This window comes from Haliaeetus albicilla, chromosome W, assembly GCF_947461875.1.
Source record: "Haliaeetus albicilla chromosome W, bHalAlb1.1, whole genome shotgun sequence".
Taxonomy (NCBI): domain Eukaryota; kingdom Metazoa; phylum Chordata; class Aves; order Accipitriformes; family Accipitridae; genus Haliaeetus; species Haliaeetus albicilla.
Window position 1 is genome coordinate 20,007,535 of NC_091515.1, and position 19,197 is coordinate 20,026,731.

The 19,197-nt window shown below is 37.7% G+C and overlaps 1 protein-coding gene and 1 long non-coding RNA gene across 4 annotated transcripts in view; one reads left to right on the forward strand and one right to left on the reverse strand.

Annotated features, from left to right (window-relative positions):
- LOC138683450 (uncharacterized) overlaps positions 1–19,197 on the forward strand; it is a 630,921-nt gene that overhangs the window by 313,411 nt on the left and 298,313 nt on the right. The gene's annotated exons all lie outside the window — the stretch shown is intronic.
- LOC104318982 (nipped-B-like protein) overlaps positions 1–19,197 on the reverse strand; it is a 179,470-nt gene that overhangs the window by 80,000 nt on the left and 80,273 nt on the right. For all 3 annotated transcript variants that reach the window (XM_069775174.1, XM_069775172.1, XM_069775173.1), the window contains exons 4-8: positions 18,409–18,539; positions 9,978–10,077; positions 8,232–8,383; positions 7,009–7,169; positions 3,635–3,728 (exon numbers count right to left, since the gene is read on the reverse strand). In XM_069775174.1, coding sequence (XP_069631275.1) covers positions 3,635–3,728; positions 7,009–7,169; positions 8,232–8,383; positions 9,978–10,077; positions 18,409–18,539 — 638 coding nt within the window. The remainder of the gene's footprint in view (positions 1–3,634; positions 3,729–7,008; positions 7,170–8,231; positions 8,384–9,977; positions 10,078–18,408; positions 18,540–19,197) is intronic.

A 19,197-nucleotide genomic window follows, 5' to 3' on the forward strand; every position in this document is an offset into this window, starting at 1 on the left:
AATCTTCCCCAAGTTTTGTACTAGATATAAAGAAATTATTCCTTATTTTGATTAACAGACTATATTGACATTCGTTTTCAAAGAGCATAACTTAATTTAAAATTCAAACTTAAAGGGATAGCATATGACACAAAGAACAACATACATTTGGGAGGTTTTTCGGGACAGATTGTATTCACTTTCCACATACTCTTCCAATAATTTTCAGGGAAGAGTCCCACCACTTCCTCCAGAGCTTCAAATGCCTCATAAAAAAACTCAGCTTTGGCTGTTCTATCTTAGACCTGCTGTATTCAGAAGCAGCCTTGTGTAAAGTTAAGACTTGAAGAAAGAAACAAGAATGAATGTTTATTTTGGCCCTGTCAGAAAATATCTTTGAATAAATTTCTTCCACCTTTCTTTTGAAGGAGAGAGGGTGAGATGATAATTTTTCTTAACAAGTACCTTTGAGTACACCAAAGTCTGTACTACAGATTTGAGAAGATTCCTAATTCTTCTTGCCACCCACTATACATTCAAAGACCAAGTGTAGAGGAATCTCTCTGGAGAAGTCCTATAAATCCCCAAGAAAGTAAAAGTAATCTTTCCAAATTTTTCAGAAAATAATCAAGTGCCCATTAACAATTTCTGGAGGGAATACAACTTATTTCTGCTAAAGAGTGCAAAATTATATAGTTTCATAAGGGTTGTTGCTATTCCTTACAGATTTTTTTCTCAGGAGTTTAGGAAACTGTATGGAAACAGGACTGTAAATATATGAACTCTTCTCTTTGGAAAGCAATGGACTAAAAACATTGTGGAAGGCTTTCCTTTATACAGATCTTTAGAAGTTGTCTTAAGTAAAAAAAAATAAAAATAAAAAAAAAAATTCTGAGATTCCAGAGTAGTGGGAAAGTAGACCAAATGGATAAAGGATTTTGATGAGTAATTGATCTTGAGTAATGGATACCACAGAATATTTTATGAGCTCAACAGAAGGAAAATATTTCATGTTAATTCTTCATAGATGAATTCATAGAAATGAATTTTCTATGAAAGCAGATGTGATAACAGATGACAGCATGAAAGCAGAGCCACTATTCTGTTTGCATAGCTAAAAATATAAAATTTACATAAAAAAGAAGGGATAAAGGCCAGCCTAGAACTTCTGGATAAAACTTCAGCTGCTCTGGTACCTTTACTGTAGTAGAAGTGAGGCAAAAATTTCCATAACAGAGAAATTCTACTCCATTAAGTGAATACCCAACCAAAAGAACAAATATTACTTCTGCCATCTCTCAAATATTTGCCTGAATTGCAAACAAAACTTCTTCCTCATTCAGATTCTGTCAATCAGACAGCTATCGTTCAGTCTTAAAGTAATTCAAGGCTGTACAATCACATTCTCCAAGTCTCCAGAAGTCCTTGCTACTTCCATGTCAGAAGTACAGAAATGCAGTCTGTATACGTACCTTCAGCAATTGCCTCACATTTCTATGTTATATAAGAAAGCTTGGATATTATAACATCTTTCTTGTGATCTTTCTCTGGACTGATGATGTCTAGTGCCATTCCTCCCAAACAAACAATTAAGTATTTTGCTAATTTTCTTTACCAAACTTTCAAGGACTAATGAGAGTAGCAACAAAAAGCTCAGCGTAGATACTTGCTGTTTGTTCATCACTGGAAAATTTATCAGCATAAACAATCGCTTTCACTCCAAATCATAGACCAAAAACTCACTGTCAGGGATCACATATTCTAAGTAACACTGTAATTATCCACACCTCTTCAATACATTTCTAAAATGCAAGGTTAGAGGAGGTAAATGTCTGGCAAGATTCTTGCAGCATCAAGAACTGGTTCTCTCAATCAAGGTTCATTAATCTCTTTAAGAAGGCAAAATGGTAGCACCATTAGTAACAGTATTTCAGTTGTGTGCTTTATCAATGAGAAAAGTAAAGCTAACATACAGGTAAATAAATCAAAAAGCTCCTCTTGCACTTTTTCAGCCCCTCTAATGCTGAAACGTTACAATCTGAACTGTACAATCAGATTGTTTTCAGAAATAATCTGAAAAGGTATCCCTTAAAAATGGGTTCTGAGACAACCAATTGAAACAGCAGCAACTTTAACCAAAAAAATAATTCAAATATTCTTCTGGCTAAGTGGTAATCATATATTTGAGTGGAAGTAGCTTAGATTCACAATGTTGTTAAACTGATCAGCTCAACAAACATTGATTTTGTGTACTGAGTTAAAGAAAAACAACCACATTTAGTCTTTGCCATTCACACAAGTCTTACAACAAGTCCTTTAGCACAAGACCTCCTAAAATACTGATGCTGTTGGCATGCTATACAAGTACCTCTCACTTGCATTTGAGCCACATTTCTTCTATCACTGTTTAACACAGTATATGCCTACAGAAGATGAACCACAGAGATCATTTAGCAGTCACAGGATCATAAGATAATTCAGTGAAGAAGGGACCTCAGGAGGTCTTTAGTCGATCCTTGTGCTTAAAGCAGGGTGAGCAAGGCCACATTATGCAGGGCTTTATCCAGCCTGGTCTTGAAAACCTCCAAGGATGGAAAATGCACAGATTCTCTGGGCTTTTCCAATGTTCAACAGTCCTGACAGCCAAAAAGTTTTTCCTTATACCTAGTCAGAACCTCCCATTTCAATTTAAGTCCATTGTCTCTCATCCTTCCTCCACAACACTGTGAAAAACCTGACTCAAGTCTTCCTGATAATCTCCTCATAGGTATGAGGAGGTTGCTCTAAGGTCATGTCCATCCATTGTGTGTCATCCCGTCTGTTCCCCCCATCAGACTTCTCTTATCCAGGCTGCACAAGCCCAATACCCTCACCTTCTCTAGAATCTCCCCCTTCTCCTGTTCTCCCTCTCCACCTAACCTGACCATCCAGAAAGACTTAATTTTGTTTCAGGGCTAGAGAGAAGAAAGCACTGTTGCATCTTTTTACTATTGCCATGTAAATACATAAGCACTGAAAACCTAAATTAGCAAGAATATGCCCAAACCCCTACCTTGCTAAGTCTCATGTATCTCAGTCATTGCTTCTTAGAGATAATATTAAAAACAGCAGTATGCATTCCAGATTTTAGCATAAAGAATTATTTTCGCAGCTGACTGACAGTTCACCCTATTCCTTCTCCACAGCTAAGGCTTTCAGGCTTCATTTATGCTATATATATTGTGTTCATTGAACTACTTTTAATTTCACATTCTTAAAATTTGATGATTGCAATCAAGACAAGCGTTGCATGTTAAAACACTTTTGAGCTGGTTAAGAGTTCAATATTCGTAATGCTGCCTTTAAACCATTTCTTATGTAGAGCAACTGAAATCATTCTTATAAAGAATTTAATCCTCATATTGGAAAGGATTTAAAATTCTTCTGTCCTCCACAAATTTGAGCTTTGTTTTGAAATATGATTAATCAATTTTTGGACCTTCAGAAATTTCTTCTGGATCAGGGCTCAAAATAATTTTGTATCCAAAACTTAATGACGTACTCTTTAGTACTATTGGAATACAGAAGTCGGGAGAACTAACTAAATACCTCTTTAAACTCTCTGTTCTTTAAAATTGGAAAAAAAATACATTGATATATATGACTGCTAGGCTACCTTTAAGGGTTCCATCACTTCCAGCTGGAGAGCAGACTGACTGTGGTGACCTCAAGGAAAAAGATGCAGCATTCCTTATTGAAGGATCGCCATCCTAAAGTGACAATGATAAAAAATTAACATTATGAACATGAACACTTGATAAAATAAAGACTGAAATTAGTACATATACTGATAAAATGGATTGGATGAAAAAGCATACAACAAATATTAGAAAAATATTTATTTATATAAAAATCTTTGTAATTTAGACTGTTATTAGACTACTATATAGGCAACATTCCAGAGCCTTAAGAAGAATCTAGAACCAGAACATGCACACAAAAATAAATCTATGTATATGTCTTCTAGCTAAATAAGCACTTTTGGTTGACATTAAGATTCCATTTAGAAGTTTTTTGTTATATGCACTCATAGTAAAGAGCTGAAAAGCAGAAAGATGAACTCTATACAATACCAACTGAAAGAAATTGAGTATAAAAAGATTTTTTTTAAATCAAACTCACCATTTTTTCACTTAACCTACCCTTAAAGTTTATTAGAACACCATCTTACTTTTACAGTTAAGCGAACTAACACTTTGTATTTATACCCTCCAGCATACACACATCGGGACTGAACAAAAACTGTAGCACTCCCACTGCAGCAGCTGAGATGGATGGCAACTACACACTCCCTCCGACAATGGCCAAACAGCCAATTTCCACATGCATAGTAGTAGACTAGCCACCATACACATTACGCCTCGTGAAGGCGTAGTTCACACTGCTTAGGGAAAAGGAAAAAAAGTTTGATATTTATGGACTGAAGGTGCTTACAAGGCAAAGAATATAAATCCGTAAGAAACCAGATTTCATCAGTTTCACCATCCATGGGCACTTACAAAAAAAAATTCTATTCAATATTTTTTCCCCCTCCCACAGTAAAATGAATCTAAAACTCATACTGTGCTGTTAATTACTTATTTTTGCAACAGTACTTGCAAAAAGACTTGTTGCCTCATATGAGGAAAGCCTCATGTGCAAAGAAATCTAATATTCAGATTCAATGCAATAAAAAGAACTGAACCTAAACTTACATGTGTTTTATTGCAAGTCAAAATGAATTAATTTCCTGATGTACGAGTTACTCGTTTATTTAATACACTGAAATTATGGAGCTGATTTTTTTCAAACCTGACTTATCTTTGAATTGTAATAAATCTCAGAAACCCCCAAATATTGGGGGGGGAGGAAGCTTAGTAACTTTTTAACATATATGTTTTATTAGGACAGGAGAGGTCCTCTACCCATGATTGCCAAGGACACAGGCAAAGGGCAAAGGCACCTTTTATTAAATTAACTAAAAAGACTAACTAGGTAGATGACCTTTCAGATACACATGCCATTCCTACTGTAGCTGACAAATTTTCAGAAGTGCTCATTTACTGTTTCCTAGTTCACAACTTCATCAAATGGTGAAATGTAAGCACAAACTTATATTCTAGGAACATTCTCAAGTTTATCAAAAAATGGTCCTTAAATTGAGTATATGTGCAGTGAGCCTTCAAGGGTATACTTGCTGATTTTGTAAAATCATATATTGCAAATACACAATATCCTGTAACTATTCATAATTTTTAAAGCAACAAAATCCTAAAAATAAGAAAAAGACTAAACAATAATTAAAGTTTTTTAAGTTTTATGATTTAATAATCCTCATTCATAACTATCTGTGCCAAAGGTCACACTGCTTCTGAAAAGGCTGCAACATTATGATTAAGCTTATTATTCATACATAAATGCAAAACTTCAATTAATCCAAATTCTTCAAATTGTTTTCTGCATGATAGCTACTAAAATCAGCTTTTAAAGTTATAATTACTTTTTACCTTTAGTATTTCTCCAATTAAACCAAACAATGATGGTATGTTTTATGTTTTCATAGTCTGTCAGTTCTGAATGAGTTTCATTTCTAAGGTCTCATGAACTAGGATGTGGTTGCATTGCTTGGATCACAAAATTAGGAGTGAATATTTTAAAATACTTCCTCTTTAAACACTGTGAAATAAATTATCCTAATATTAAAGTTTTCCAAAAATCTTGTCCTAACAAAACCAAGATTCTCTTGAAAGTGTACTTTTAACATAGTTGGGGAATATACATACACTTAATGCCAAGAACAGCTTCTTATTTTGAAGAATTTGCATTGCTGAAGCAGAGACTGAAAAAAACATCTGATGATTGTGTATTATGATAGATTCCTTCATTACAAAACTCTCTTGTTTAAGATACTACTTCTTAGCTAATATTTTTAATCAGCATAATTCTTGCATTAAAAAAAATGACTACTAATAAAACTAATAACTCTTGGAGTTCTAGTGTATTAATCCTGGTAAGGAATTTAGGGAGCCTGGTGTTAATAGTACACTTGTTGAATACAACACTTTATTTTGCTTTCACAAGCTAATTTAGGAAGACAAGAGTTGCCCACAGTTTTCGTAAGCTAAATAAAACACACACACACAAAAAAAAGATAAAAAAAGGCCTGCTTGCTACCAGGTTTTGATGAAGTTTTGTAACTACTGTTATGCCTACTGTTGTAGGCATCACTATGACCACACTGTTCAAAAAGCTAAAGTCAAAAAATAAAAATGAAACTTAACTGCTCTCCCCTTAAGAGCTGTTAAGAGACTGTGCCAAACTTGTAAAGAAGAATCCCAACATGTTTCATCCACAAGATGAGATGCTCATTAAGAAGAAAATGAAGAAATTCAAAACACTGTGGGAGAAAGTTGCTTGTTTTTTCCTTTAGATTCAAGATTTCAGCAAGAATTTCTCCCACATGAACTAAAGTCACTATGGGAAAATGTCTTCTAAAGAAACCAGGCCATAAAAGCGCATAATAGACTAGTAAGAAAAAGTGTCAAAAGGAATTTCTGCCTTTGACAACACTACTATATTACCCAATAGGTTATTCAAATATGTAAAGTCTAATTGACAGTTATGGAAATCTTCAGAAAGACAAGTTAACTATACACCTATTTAAAATCTAGTATTTTTTGCATCAACATATTGCTATAATAATTGCAGAGATACTCTACCATTTCTTTAAAATAAACTCACATATGAGTAAGATTTTTTACTTTTCATAATTTCATCAGAATCAATGTTACAAACTGTTCCAAAGGAAAGAGAGATCTAGAAAAAATTAAAACTCACACATTAAAGTTGCACAGCTCAGTGTACACATCTGAAACTGAAATATATTTTCAGTGGTTTTATTCATCAACAACAACATAGTAAAATATCTGACTTCTAAGGCAGCTAAACACATATTTGCTTTATCATAGTAAATATTTGCTTTATCATAATAAACTGATCTAGGTAACATACATCACTACTTAGCCTGTGCACCATCTGTAGGTAGTCTTCATTTGAGCCATGTCTAGAATTATCAGCATGATGATTAGCTGAATTTCCAGACAATTGACTTGAAAGTTTATTTTCATGGAGATTCCTCATCCCAGCTGTGACAATGGGACTGGATACTGAAGCTGAAATGCAAAAAAAATATAAATAACTATACTGATATATTCACACAGTCGTTATCTCTCAAAAATTTCACAGAAAACACCATAATAGCGGATATTAATGAATTGGATGCAAGAGGTCTAGAATCTGAACAAGAATCCATTTTCTTGATTGAATCCTTTTGCCACAAATACCTTGAATAAAATTAGATATCTAAGATTTGAATTTTCAAGAGGATTTAAAACCTAAATTCCATGTACAGATTAGCCAAGCTTCTCTCCACATCTATCCTAATTACAGTCAGTATCATATTCTTATAGGTTATAGAAAACTTTATTTTCTTCTATATCATTTGTATTCACTATCTTTAGTAACTTCCAAGGTATTCATGAGACACACAACATTACATACAGAACAGCTAGATAAATTCTAAGCACATTGCTAAACTTTAAGAACAGATGATTTAAAAGAATCAAACGAGAATTCTACTTACCAAAAAAAAAAAAGCCTAGATACTTAACAGTGTTCATGTTGTTCAAGACTGTTTTTAGAAAGGGAAGCACAAAGAAATCCATTCGTTCTGAAGGTCATCTTTGCCAGTTACTGCATACCTTGAGCATAATTCCAGCCAACTTAGTCTAGTCTACACTACAAAGGTTTGGTAAGACTAAATAAGCTGGCAGCAAAACTTACGTTACACTGGCAAAAATTAGGTTTTTGCTAGTACAGATAAATGATTGCCATAGGTAACAAATAAAAGTTTTTGGTTTGTTTTGATTTTTCTATTGTCATGTATACATGACAACTATACATAATGGGTGCACATAGAGGAGGAGCAGTGTAACATGAACATGTGTTTGACTATTTCTTCTTCCTTTTTTTTTTTTAAATAAAATATACACTACCCCTCTGTACAGTCAGGAAAGCAAAGCTTAAACATACCCCAAAAAATTAAAATTCCCTATCAACTCAAAGATTTGCATTAAGCATGTGACTCCTTCAAAGAAATTAGAGAGCCGTGAAACATGCACATGAAGGTAAAGCTGACATGAGATAGGAGAATAAAACAAACATCACAGACTTACCTTGCTGCATCTGAGGATGTGGTGTATAACTTGGAGGATGTGAATATGGCATGTATCCTGCAGGACTTTGAGGAGCATATGGACTAGGCACTGGACTGTTCTGTTGTGCCAAAAATCTGTTACCAGAGCTTGTCTGTGGTGGCACAAACCGGCTAAAAATAAAATTTAAAAAGTTTTTAAAAGTTGGAAAAGGAAGTTTAGACAAATTTATTATTTCCTTTGGAATATTATACCTTTGGAACATTATAACTTCTGTAAGAGACAAAATTCCAACGCAATCAAGAAACCCCTTCAAAAGCAGTATTTTAAGCTATCAATACCTTCCCAGCTTCAATTACTACTTAAGAGCCACAGCTTGGGTACTGCATTAGTAAAAGTAAAGAATAGAATAAAAAGCATTCATAAGACCTCCACCTAGGGAAAGGAAACAATGACACAAATATTTATTAAAATAAGATCTGCAGATTTACTAAAACAAGATATGCAATTTCCAAAAGTTAGTCCTAGAAGCTTGAATGAAAGTGACAGCTAAGGTTTAATTATCATATAACAACTTGCTTGCTAGGATTAACAAGGAGCCATCTACTCTAAATATGATTTTTCCAGTAAGATTTCAAAGAACTTAATCTAACAGAACTATACTGCCAAGATATAGGAATGTGATAGGCAGTTAGGTAGGAGCTGACCCAAAGTCCACTGAATACAACTTATTCTTTCACTGGCTTTATCTTAGACTCATCCTAAAGATAGGAAGCCATAAAAATAAAATAAGCTTGTGACAATAATACATGTACATTATAACTTACATTCTTATATAAGCTTTTCAAAATAAAAACAAACCAAATAAATACTTCAGAAAGTACAATACATGCTTTCACAACCCTCAGTTCTAGACAGCAACTCTATGAAGGTAAGCTTCCATAGAAAGAAATAGCGAAGTATATAACACAAGGATTTTGCAAGGATTTCGAGAAGACTTAGCACATTGTAATATTCACAATTCAAAACACCTTCTTCAATATCACTTTTAGATATAAAAGTAAAAAAGTGTACTGGTTTTTGTGCAGATACAGAGCATTTAATTTGCCAAAACAATTACACTAACTTGAAGTGAAATAAGTTTATTTTAATAATGATATCTAATAACTGGAGATGAAATCTGTTAAAGCCCAGTAACTGGGTTGAAACTACATGCAGAACTCTTTCCTCTAGTCCAGAGTACTTTATTATATTAACAGAGGCCTAGAATATAGGTACATGCTACTTGCTGACACTCAAAGTTTGAAAAAGAACCAGAAAGTTGATGAGGAAGCTGCTAGAAGACTGGCCAAACTACTGGGCCTAGCCTCCTCTGAGCAGCCTTTTGCATAACTGTTACAGCAGTACTCTGTGCTTTTACAAGCCTTCTTTCCCACCCTCCTGTCACACTGGTACTGTTATACATGCCGGAACACATAGCCTCTTCTCTCCTATCCTCCTGCCACCAGTCTCAGCCTCTGCCACAGGTAGAGAACAGCTGGAGAGAGAGTGGGGAATCATGACTAGTCAGAATACAAAGATTAGCTCACTAACAAAAAGATGTTTCTTTGCCAGCTGGAAGAAACTCACCCTGCTGTCAGACAAATGCAAAATTTGTCTTGACACTGATCATCTTCCATTCACATACTTGCAACAAAAACTGACTGTCACTGTAGGAAGAATTTGCAGTTTGCTGCCCATCCCACCCCATTTAAAAGAAAGCGTTACCTCGAAGGGCTATGTGAGATAGTGGTTTGTTGATAATTGGAAGATGCAGGACTACCTCGCATGGAATTCTGAGAAATATTAAACTGCGACATCATCATCCCTATTAAGAAGAAGAAAGCAGCATTACTTTACATGCATTTCCTTTTTAATCAATGAAGTCTCTCATTTTAGAAATTATTATATACAAAGAGATTATAAACTTTACAGACATTAACATCTACCTACAACTGTTAGAAAACATTAAAAAAAGATTGATTCCATGTAAGATGTCCATTTTATACCGTGACATAAAAAGATTGCTCCCTAAAGCAGTATTAATTCAATTATAAATATCAACGGTAGTTCCTTCCTCTGTTCCTTAGCCAAAAACCTGCTAGTAAATAGAAACATTTTATAACAGAATGTATGCTCCACACCTCAGACTGGTGTGTACAGTACTCATTGTGCCAATAAGTAAAAGATTTGGAAACCTCACAAGTCAGAAGAACACAGAAAAATTATCTCCCATTTTTAGAACAAGTACAGCAAACAATCATCTCTGGCTGAGCGGTGCAAGATATTCTCCCTGCTCCCATAATGCCTTAGTGGTTCCTTTCTACCCAGGGACAAAAGCTTTCTATTCCACCTCCACCACACTTATAAGGAACGTTATCAAAGAAGGTGCTGAAATATTTTCAATTGCAAAGAACCACCAATATCCCACCTGTAGACTCCTACAACCTGTAGATTCCCACAGTCACGCTTTGGAAATTCAGGAGTTGTACTAGATAGCAAGCCACAAGTACCAATGTGCTTGAAACTAACTTGCATCTTTATTAGGGAGAATTTAAAGGGATCTTTTTTTCCTCTCCAATACAGGTATAAAGAATTTCCTAACCACCACATGACACTGGAAGTTGAAGTGGTGCAGGTACACAAAAACTTATATGACTTTTAACCAGGTGATTTTAATGACAGAATTTAATGTCTTGCAGCTAAAACAGCATCAGAATTCATGTGCACACTGCAGCTTGGGAAGCCACAGCAAGTGATCCACAGCCCTGGGTAAAAGCACATCAGTAATGCAAATATTTTAAAACAAAGGTTAGATAGAAGGCTGACAGTAGTCCCCACTCCAGAGTGTTTGGGAGCCATCAATCCTTGAATTACTATCACTGATTTCAATTATTGCAACATTCACACAAGCAAAACTAGTTTCAGAAATCCTCCCTGTCACTCTTTTCTCTTCCCCTCTCCCCAGCAAAGAAGAGATGGGATAATCCCCCAGGAATGCAGCCATTACTACCTCCCAGTAGGTATGAAGTGCTGCATTCCAAGTACATTAGCACAGGCAAACTAGCCCAGAGCAAGAGTGAAAGACCCATGTTGTGCTGAAAAAAAAAAACCAAAAAACCAAAAAAACCCAGAGACCTCCATACTTCAGTACAGAGAACATTTCATTGTCCCGAGTAACAGAAGGGGACTCCTCAACTCCTGCAGAATTTTTTTAAATGGACATTGGTTGCCTTGCACAGAGGCCTGTGAGGAAGAAACTCCAGGGGTTTTGTGTTGGAGGCAGCACCCGGCATGCCCACTGCCTGCTCACCTCTCACAGCCACTCTCACAACTAGGTAGTAGTTAGTCAAACTACTAACCCTTAACATTCATGTACAGAAAGCTGACAGAATGTGCCCGTATGAGTATGAACTATACAGATGAAGTTTCATTTTATGCTTAAAGCAAAGACTGTACTTTTAAAATACTTTAAAAACATATCTATTTGTTTTCTTCTCCCTAAATTTTAAACACATTTTGAACCACAGATGCAGCAGTTTTTAGTTTTAGGAAACTCCCTAGTCTGGTTTGGCCCTCTGATTATTATCTGCTATTGGTTGTGCAGGTGAGCAGTGATGAGGTCACAGAGAGAAGTCCAAAGGCAATCAAAAGGGACTTCAGGGCACTGGGACGATTAGTGGAAGGATTGGGAGCACAGGTAGTGTTTTCCTCAATCCCTTCAGTGGCAGGGAAATACACTGAAAGGAACAGGAAAACACACCTGGTTAATACATGGCTCAGAGGCTGGTGCCATCGGTGGAATTTTGGGGTTTTTGATCATGGGGAGGTTTACACAGCACCGGGCTTGCTAGTGACAGATGGTATCCAGCTATCTCAAAGGGGGAAAAGGATTCTTGCTCATGAGATGGGGGGGCTCATAGAGAGGGCTTTAAACTAGGTTTGAAGAGGGAATGGGATAAAACTAGGCTCACCAGAGATGAGCCTGGGGGCGGCATGCCAATGTTGGGGGTGGAATCGATAGCCCAGCTCAAGTGCATCTATGTCAATGCACGCAGCATGGGCAATAAACAGGAGGAGCTGGAAGCCATTGTGCAGCAGGATAGCTATGACTTAGTCGCCATCACGGAAACATGGTGGGATGATTCCCATGACTGGAGTGCTGCAATGGATGGCTACAAGCTCTTCAGAAGGGATAGGCAAGGAAGGAGAGGTGGTGGGGTGGCTCTCTATGTTAGGGAATGTTTTGACTGTACAGAGCTCCACGATTGTGATGATAAGGTTGAGTGCTTATGGGTAAGGATGAGAGGGAAAGGCCAACAAGCAAATATCATGCTGGGAGTCTGTTATAGACCACCCAACCAGGTTGAAGAGGCAGATGAATCATTCTACAAGCAGCTGGCAGTAGTCTCACAATTGTGTGCCCTTGTTCTTGTGGGGGACTTCAACTTTCCGGATGTCTGCTGGAAATACAACATGGCAGAGAATAAGCAGTCTAGGAGGTTCCTGGAGTGTGTGGAAGATAACTTCCTGACACAGCTGGTGGGTGAGCCTACCAGGGGAGGAGCCTTGCTAGACCTGCTGTTTACGAACAGGGAAGGACTGGTGGGAGATGTGGTGGTCGGAGGCTGTCTCGGGCTTAGTGACCATGAAATGATAGAATTCTTTATTCTTGGTGAGGTAAGGAAGGGGGTCAGCAAAACCACCACTATGGACTTCCGGAGGGCAAACTTTGGCCTGTTCAGGACACTGGTTGAGAGAGTCCCTTGGGAGACAGTCCTGAAGGGCAAAGGGGTCCAGGAAGGCTGGACATTCTTTAAGAAGGAAGTCTTAAAGGCTCAGGACCAGGCAATTGCCATGCGCCTCAAGATGAACCGCTGGGGAAGATGACCGGCCTGGCTGAACAGGGAGCTTTTGCTAGGACTCAAGAAAAAAAGGAGAGTTTACCATCTTTGGAAGAAAGGGCAGGCAACTCAGGAAGAGTACAGGGATCTTGTTAGATCATGCAGAGAGGAAATTAGAAAGGCAAAAGCTCAGCTAGAACTCAATCTGGCCACTATTGAAAGGGACAACAAAGAATGTTTTTACAAATACGTTAACAGTAAAAAGAGACCCAAGGAGAATATCGATCCTTTATTGGATACAGAAGGGAACGTAGCCACCAGAGATGAGGAAAAGGCTGAGGTACTTAATGCCTTCTTTGCCTCAGTCTTTAATAGTGAGTCCAGTTATCCTCAGGGTACTCTGTCCCCTGAGCTGGAAGGCAGGGATGGAGAGTAGAATTTATCCCCCCATAATCCAGGAGGAAGCAGTTAATGACCTGCTATGCCGTCTGGACACTCACAAATCTATGGGACCAGATGGGATCCATCCAAGAGTACTGAGGGAGCTGGCAGAGGAGCTTGGCAAGCCACTCTCCATCATTTAACAGTGATCCCGGTCAACAGGCGAGGTCCCAGAGGACTGGAGGCTTGCCAATGTGACTCCCATTTACAAGAAGGGTCAGAGGGAGGATCTGGGGAACTACAGGCCTGTCAGCCTGACCTCAGTACTGGGGAAGATTATGGAACAGTTCATCTTGAGCGTGCTTACATGGCATGTGCAGGACAACCAGGGGATCAGGCCCAGTCAGCATGGGTTCACGAAAGGCAGGTCCTGCTTGACCAACCTGATCTCCTTCTATGACCAGGTGACCCGCCTAGTGGATGAGGGGAAGGCTGTGGATGTTATCTACCTGGACTTTAGTAAGGCCTTTGACACTGTCTCTCACGGCATACTCCTTGAGAAGCTGGCGGCTCATGGCTTAGACAAGTGTACTCTTTGCTGGGTAAAAAACTGGCTGGCTGGATGAGCCCAGAGGGTTGTGGTGAATGGGGTGAAATCCAGGTGGCAGCCGGTCACAAGTGGTGTTCCCCAGGGCTCAGTTTTGGGGCCAGTTCACTTTAATATCTTTATCAATGATTTGGATGAGGGGATTGAGTGCACCCTCAGCAAGTTTGCAGACAACACCAAGTTGGGAGGGAGGGTTGATCTGCTCAAGGGTAGGAAGGCTCTACAGAAGGATCTGCACAGGCTGGATCGATGGGCTGAGGCCAACTGTATGAGGTTCAACAAGGCCAAGTGCCAGGTCCTGCACTTCGGTCACAACAACCCCATGCAGCGCTACAGGCTTGGGGAAGAGTGGCTGGAAAGCTGCCTGGCAGAGAAGGACCTGGGGGTGCTGGTTGACAGCCAGCTGAATATGAGCCAGCAGTGTGCCCAGGTGGCCAAGAAGGCCAACAGCATCCTGGCCTATATCAGAAATAGTGTGGCCAGCAGGAGCAGGGAAGTGATTGTCCCCCTGTACTCGGCACTGGTGAGGCCGCACCTCGAGTACTGTGTTCAGTTTTGGGCCCCTCACTACAGGAAAGACATTGAGGTGCTGGAGTGTGTCCAGAGAAGGGCAACCAAGCTGGTGAGGGGGCTGGAGCACAAGTCTTATGAGGAGCGGCTGAGGGAACTGGGGCTGTTTAGCCTGGAGAAAAGGAGGCTGAGGGGAGACCTTATCGCTCTCTACAACTACCTGAAAGGAGGCTGTAGTGAGGTGGGTGCTGGTCTCTTCTATCAAGTAACTAGTGATAGGACGAGAGGAAATGGCCTCAAGTTGCGGCAAGGGAGGTTTAGAATGGATATTAGAAAAAATTTCTTTACTGAAAGGGTTGTCAGGCATTGGAACAGGCTTGCCCAGGGAAGTGGTGGAGTCACCATCCCTGGAGGTGTTAAAAAAAACACGTAGATGAGGCACTTCAGGACATGGTTTAGTGGGCATGGTAGTGTTGGGTTGACGGTTGGACTCGATGACCTTAAAGGTCTTTTCCAACCTAAACGATTCTATGAGTAAAAGAATGACACAAAATATATAAATGAATCCATTTTTAATGCCATTTAAAAAACCCTAAAACCTGTTCTGTGACAAACCTCTCTATCTCTGTTGGGGTGGGGGAAAGGGGTGACATGGGGGACACAATCTAGATAACTTAAAAAAAAAAGAAAAAAAAAAAACCAAAACCCCCATAACCCCTCCCCCCCCCAAAAAACCCCAGCCAAACAACAACAACAAAGACCAAACAAAAAAAACCCACCACAGCAGTGTCTCCAAAGTTTCCAGACAGATAACAAGTCTGCCTAGTAATGATGTAATGAGGAAGGAGTAAAAATAAGCCCCAAACATTTAGTCTAAAAAGGAGTTGAAATTAGTCTGTGGCCATTAACACTAAAATATCTTCTTGTACATTATTTACATTGTTGTCATATGACTAAGCAGCAGATTTATGGTTCTACTGTGCGTTTCCATACCTTAAAATACTTAAGAATTTCTTTTAAATGCAACTTTAATTTTGATTGTTGGTAATGTTCAGTTTTGAGAAAACATCATCCTAGTAATAACATTCCTAGAATGAGTTTCCTTAACACATACTCCCAGTCTCGACAATATTATTTTTTTTTGCTTGGAAAAAAGTGATACACACAAATCCATTTTAGCATTCCTACTAAATGCCAAAGAACGCACTACGTAAACACAGCTCAAGATCACAGAAACTGCACCCAGGACACAAAGCAAAAGTGTCCACATAATACACCTTTCTTGCACTATTTGTTCATTATAACTAAGAACAATTCTCACTCTAAACTTAGTGTTGAGCTACAAATCAATATGACCTTGGAAAAAACCATCAGCACAGAATTCTGCTTGTGCTTTACCTTATATTCACAAGTATTCAAAACATAATATTTAGCTTTCTGAAGATGCCTTTATTTCCTGACAAATTGTACTGAACCAAGAATTTTATTCCATGTTTAATGTATAATTCTTTAGCCAGGTGGTCTTGCTGTTCTTGCATTAGAAAAGAAGGCTGGGAGAAATGAATTTGAGTTCAGTTTGTCCATACTAATGCTGGAATTGACACTCAAGGGATCATGGTGCAGAGGCCCACCCCCAGGCTGAGTAAATAGACAGGAGGTCCTACTGCCTTCATTCCTTCTCAGTTCTGGGCAGTACAAATATTGGATCACAGTACCCAGCACTGACTTCACCGCATGCTGGACTCAACAGAAAGCAGAAGGACAATATTCAGAAGGAAGACAGTAAGGAAAGCAGAAGAGATGAATTTGAAATACTAGAAAAGAGCCTAAATTTCATTCTTCTAGCTGAAAAAATGCATTACATAAGATCTCTAGCAAACCCCCAATTGTTCTACAAATCATGACTCTACAGAGATTACAATAGCTGTTCAGAAAGCAGAAGAAAACCCAACCTTTGCTGCCAGAACACATCAGTATATCCTCCTTTGGCCTTGGGGATCAGAATGGGATGTATTAACAGCTAATAAGGCTACCACAATTTGCCAGCATCTAGCTTAAAGATCCCCCTATTTCCAGGTAAGAGTGTGGCCTTTTTCCATAGAAAATAAAGTCACACTTTGTCTAGCTTTTCCAAACATTCATTCCAGAGCCTTCTTCCTCTCAAAATACTTGGTCTACAGCTATGCTTTTCCCCTCTTCCCCCTTTCTTTCAATTTTTCCTGATTTCACACTGACATTGCAATGTTTGCACTGGTACATTTATTCAGAATTATGTAAAATAAAATTAAATATTCAAGTAAGTTTTAAAGTCTGATCTCTTCTGGTTCTCTGAAACCACTTTTTTAACTTTATTTTAATAACATCAACTATTCTTTTAAGTTTCATGTTGAATTATTTTTAGTTCTGTACTAGTACCTTCCTTCAAGCATAGGCCAAAGCATGTTTACTAAAGATAGAGTTGCTTTTATTTCATTAAGGATTATTCTTAACCTACTGAATCAAGCTACAAAATTGTTTCCCTCTCTGAAGCACAGAATTAGCAAAAATTAGAAAGAAATTAACTCACTTTATCTTCTTTCTTTCAAAAGCCTCTGCTAAAACAAATAATTTCAAAAACACCTCCCTTTTGCACTGGCAAAAAAATTATTTTACTCTACAAAGCTGGTGGAAAACTCTGATTCAAGCATATGTTCTTTGTGGAACCACCCTGCAAAAACTGGCAGGACAGTCACAACTCTTCCCGCAGCTGGAAAAATCATACTCTGCCATGGCTACCACCAAACCCAGAATCTGGAGACTGCTTTCAGAGCTTAAATTTTGGGATATATGTATCAATGAGCTACTGAATATTTAGCACTGCCTTTCACATTTTCATTCCAGGAAATTTCTGCATTCTTTCAAGGAACATTATGTGTTCTGTCCTTAGCAAGTTCTTTTCAAATACTGTATGGCTTTTTACTCACTAGCCTAGGTGAATGAACTTAATAATCTCATTTTATTATTTTTCCCCTCCAAAAACGCCCTACACTTTCTATCCCCTGTGGACTCCAGTAACACTTCTATCTATATCTCTACAGTGCTAGCAAAGCTTTGTCCTCACACTGCAAAAATGGAAAAAAAAAAAAATTCTCCTACTCACTTCATAGTTTAGTATTTAAAGAAAAGATTTCAGGTGCAAATGAAGAAGTCTCCAGATCTACAAGCAGAATCTGTCTGATTAATCCTTTGCTTTGTCTCTCCCCTTCTCCATCTTTGCTATCCAGCAGTATATCTTACTAAACCTCAGAAAAGAATTAGCTGTCAAAACAGTAAAATCTGTAGGGCATCACAAATTGCTGAGAAGAGGAATGGCAGGGAGGAGCTGTTAAGTATGGGTCATTCAACCTTATTCCTTACCCCAGAACTCTTAAGAACTACCACTACAATGATATACTATAATCGTACAGATTTTCAGTAAGATCAAGGCATATTTTCCCAACTTCAATTATTTACTAAGACAAATATATAAACCTAGCTATAAAGAAATTCAAATAAAATTACTTTAAAATAAAATCCAATCACTCATGCTAGAAATTAAATGCTGTAGTGAAATTAAACAGGTTTTTTTACAAAAACACCCAGTAGAGTTTATTTCCATACTTATTCTAATACAATTGCTCTTAGAAGATGTCAAGATACATAGCTTTATATCACTATCAAATACAAGGTAAGGCATAAATATCACAGTTGTGCTCTCTATATATTTGTGGTTAGTATCAGTCCCCTAAACTTACACAACAACATAAAACACAATCAATAAATAATCAAAAATCCTTACCGCTTTGTACCCCGTATCTGTTTTGCATGCTTTTCTCCCTGAAAACATTAGGATTCCTTGCCAGGATAGCCTGCAGCAAGACTGGTATATCTCCCTCTGGATCATCACTGCCAAGATTATCTTTCAATTCTCTGGAATTGTAGAAGTAAGAAAATAAAGAGAATAAAGAGGCAAATGCATTTTCAAATTATAAGAAACCATGAGTCAAGTAAAAAAAAAAAACCCAAAAAACCAAAAACCACACAACAAAAAAAAACCAACCAAAACAAAACAAAAGATGAGAATTTACTGTTAAAATATAGAAAAAGCCAAGTCTGCAAAGTACTGTTCCCTGCCTCCTTTTTTTCCTCTCTTGTTTAAGGAATGGAAGAACAATTATTCCTACTAGCCTTCAAAATTATTTTCTGTTAATAAGCACTTATATATACATGGCTGTCAGTTTCAGACTATTATAAAAAATTTCTTATGCCCACTTTTGTATCGTGATCTTCTCCATAAAAGAAGAACACTTTGGCATAACATCAAGAAAGTATTATTGTAGGAGTGAAAATAAGATATGCGTTGAATGCATAACATTCAGGTTGCAGTCCAACACTCTGAGAATCTTTTATTTTAAAAAGGAAAATTGGGATATCTTTGACATCACAGGATTCCCTTTGAACCATCAAAAATGTAATGGATTTTCTATAAATGCATCTGTGCTTTCACTTACTGTTTGCTTTGAGGACTTTTAAAAGCTACTTCCATTTAATCAAAACAATTGATTGGAACGTAGGAAAAAGACAGGGC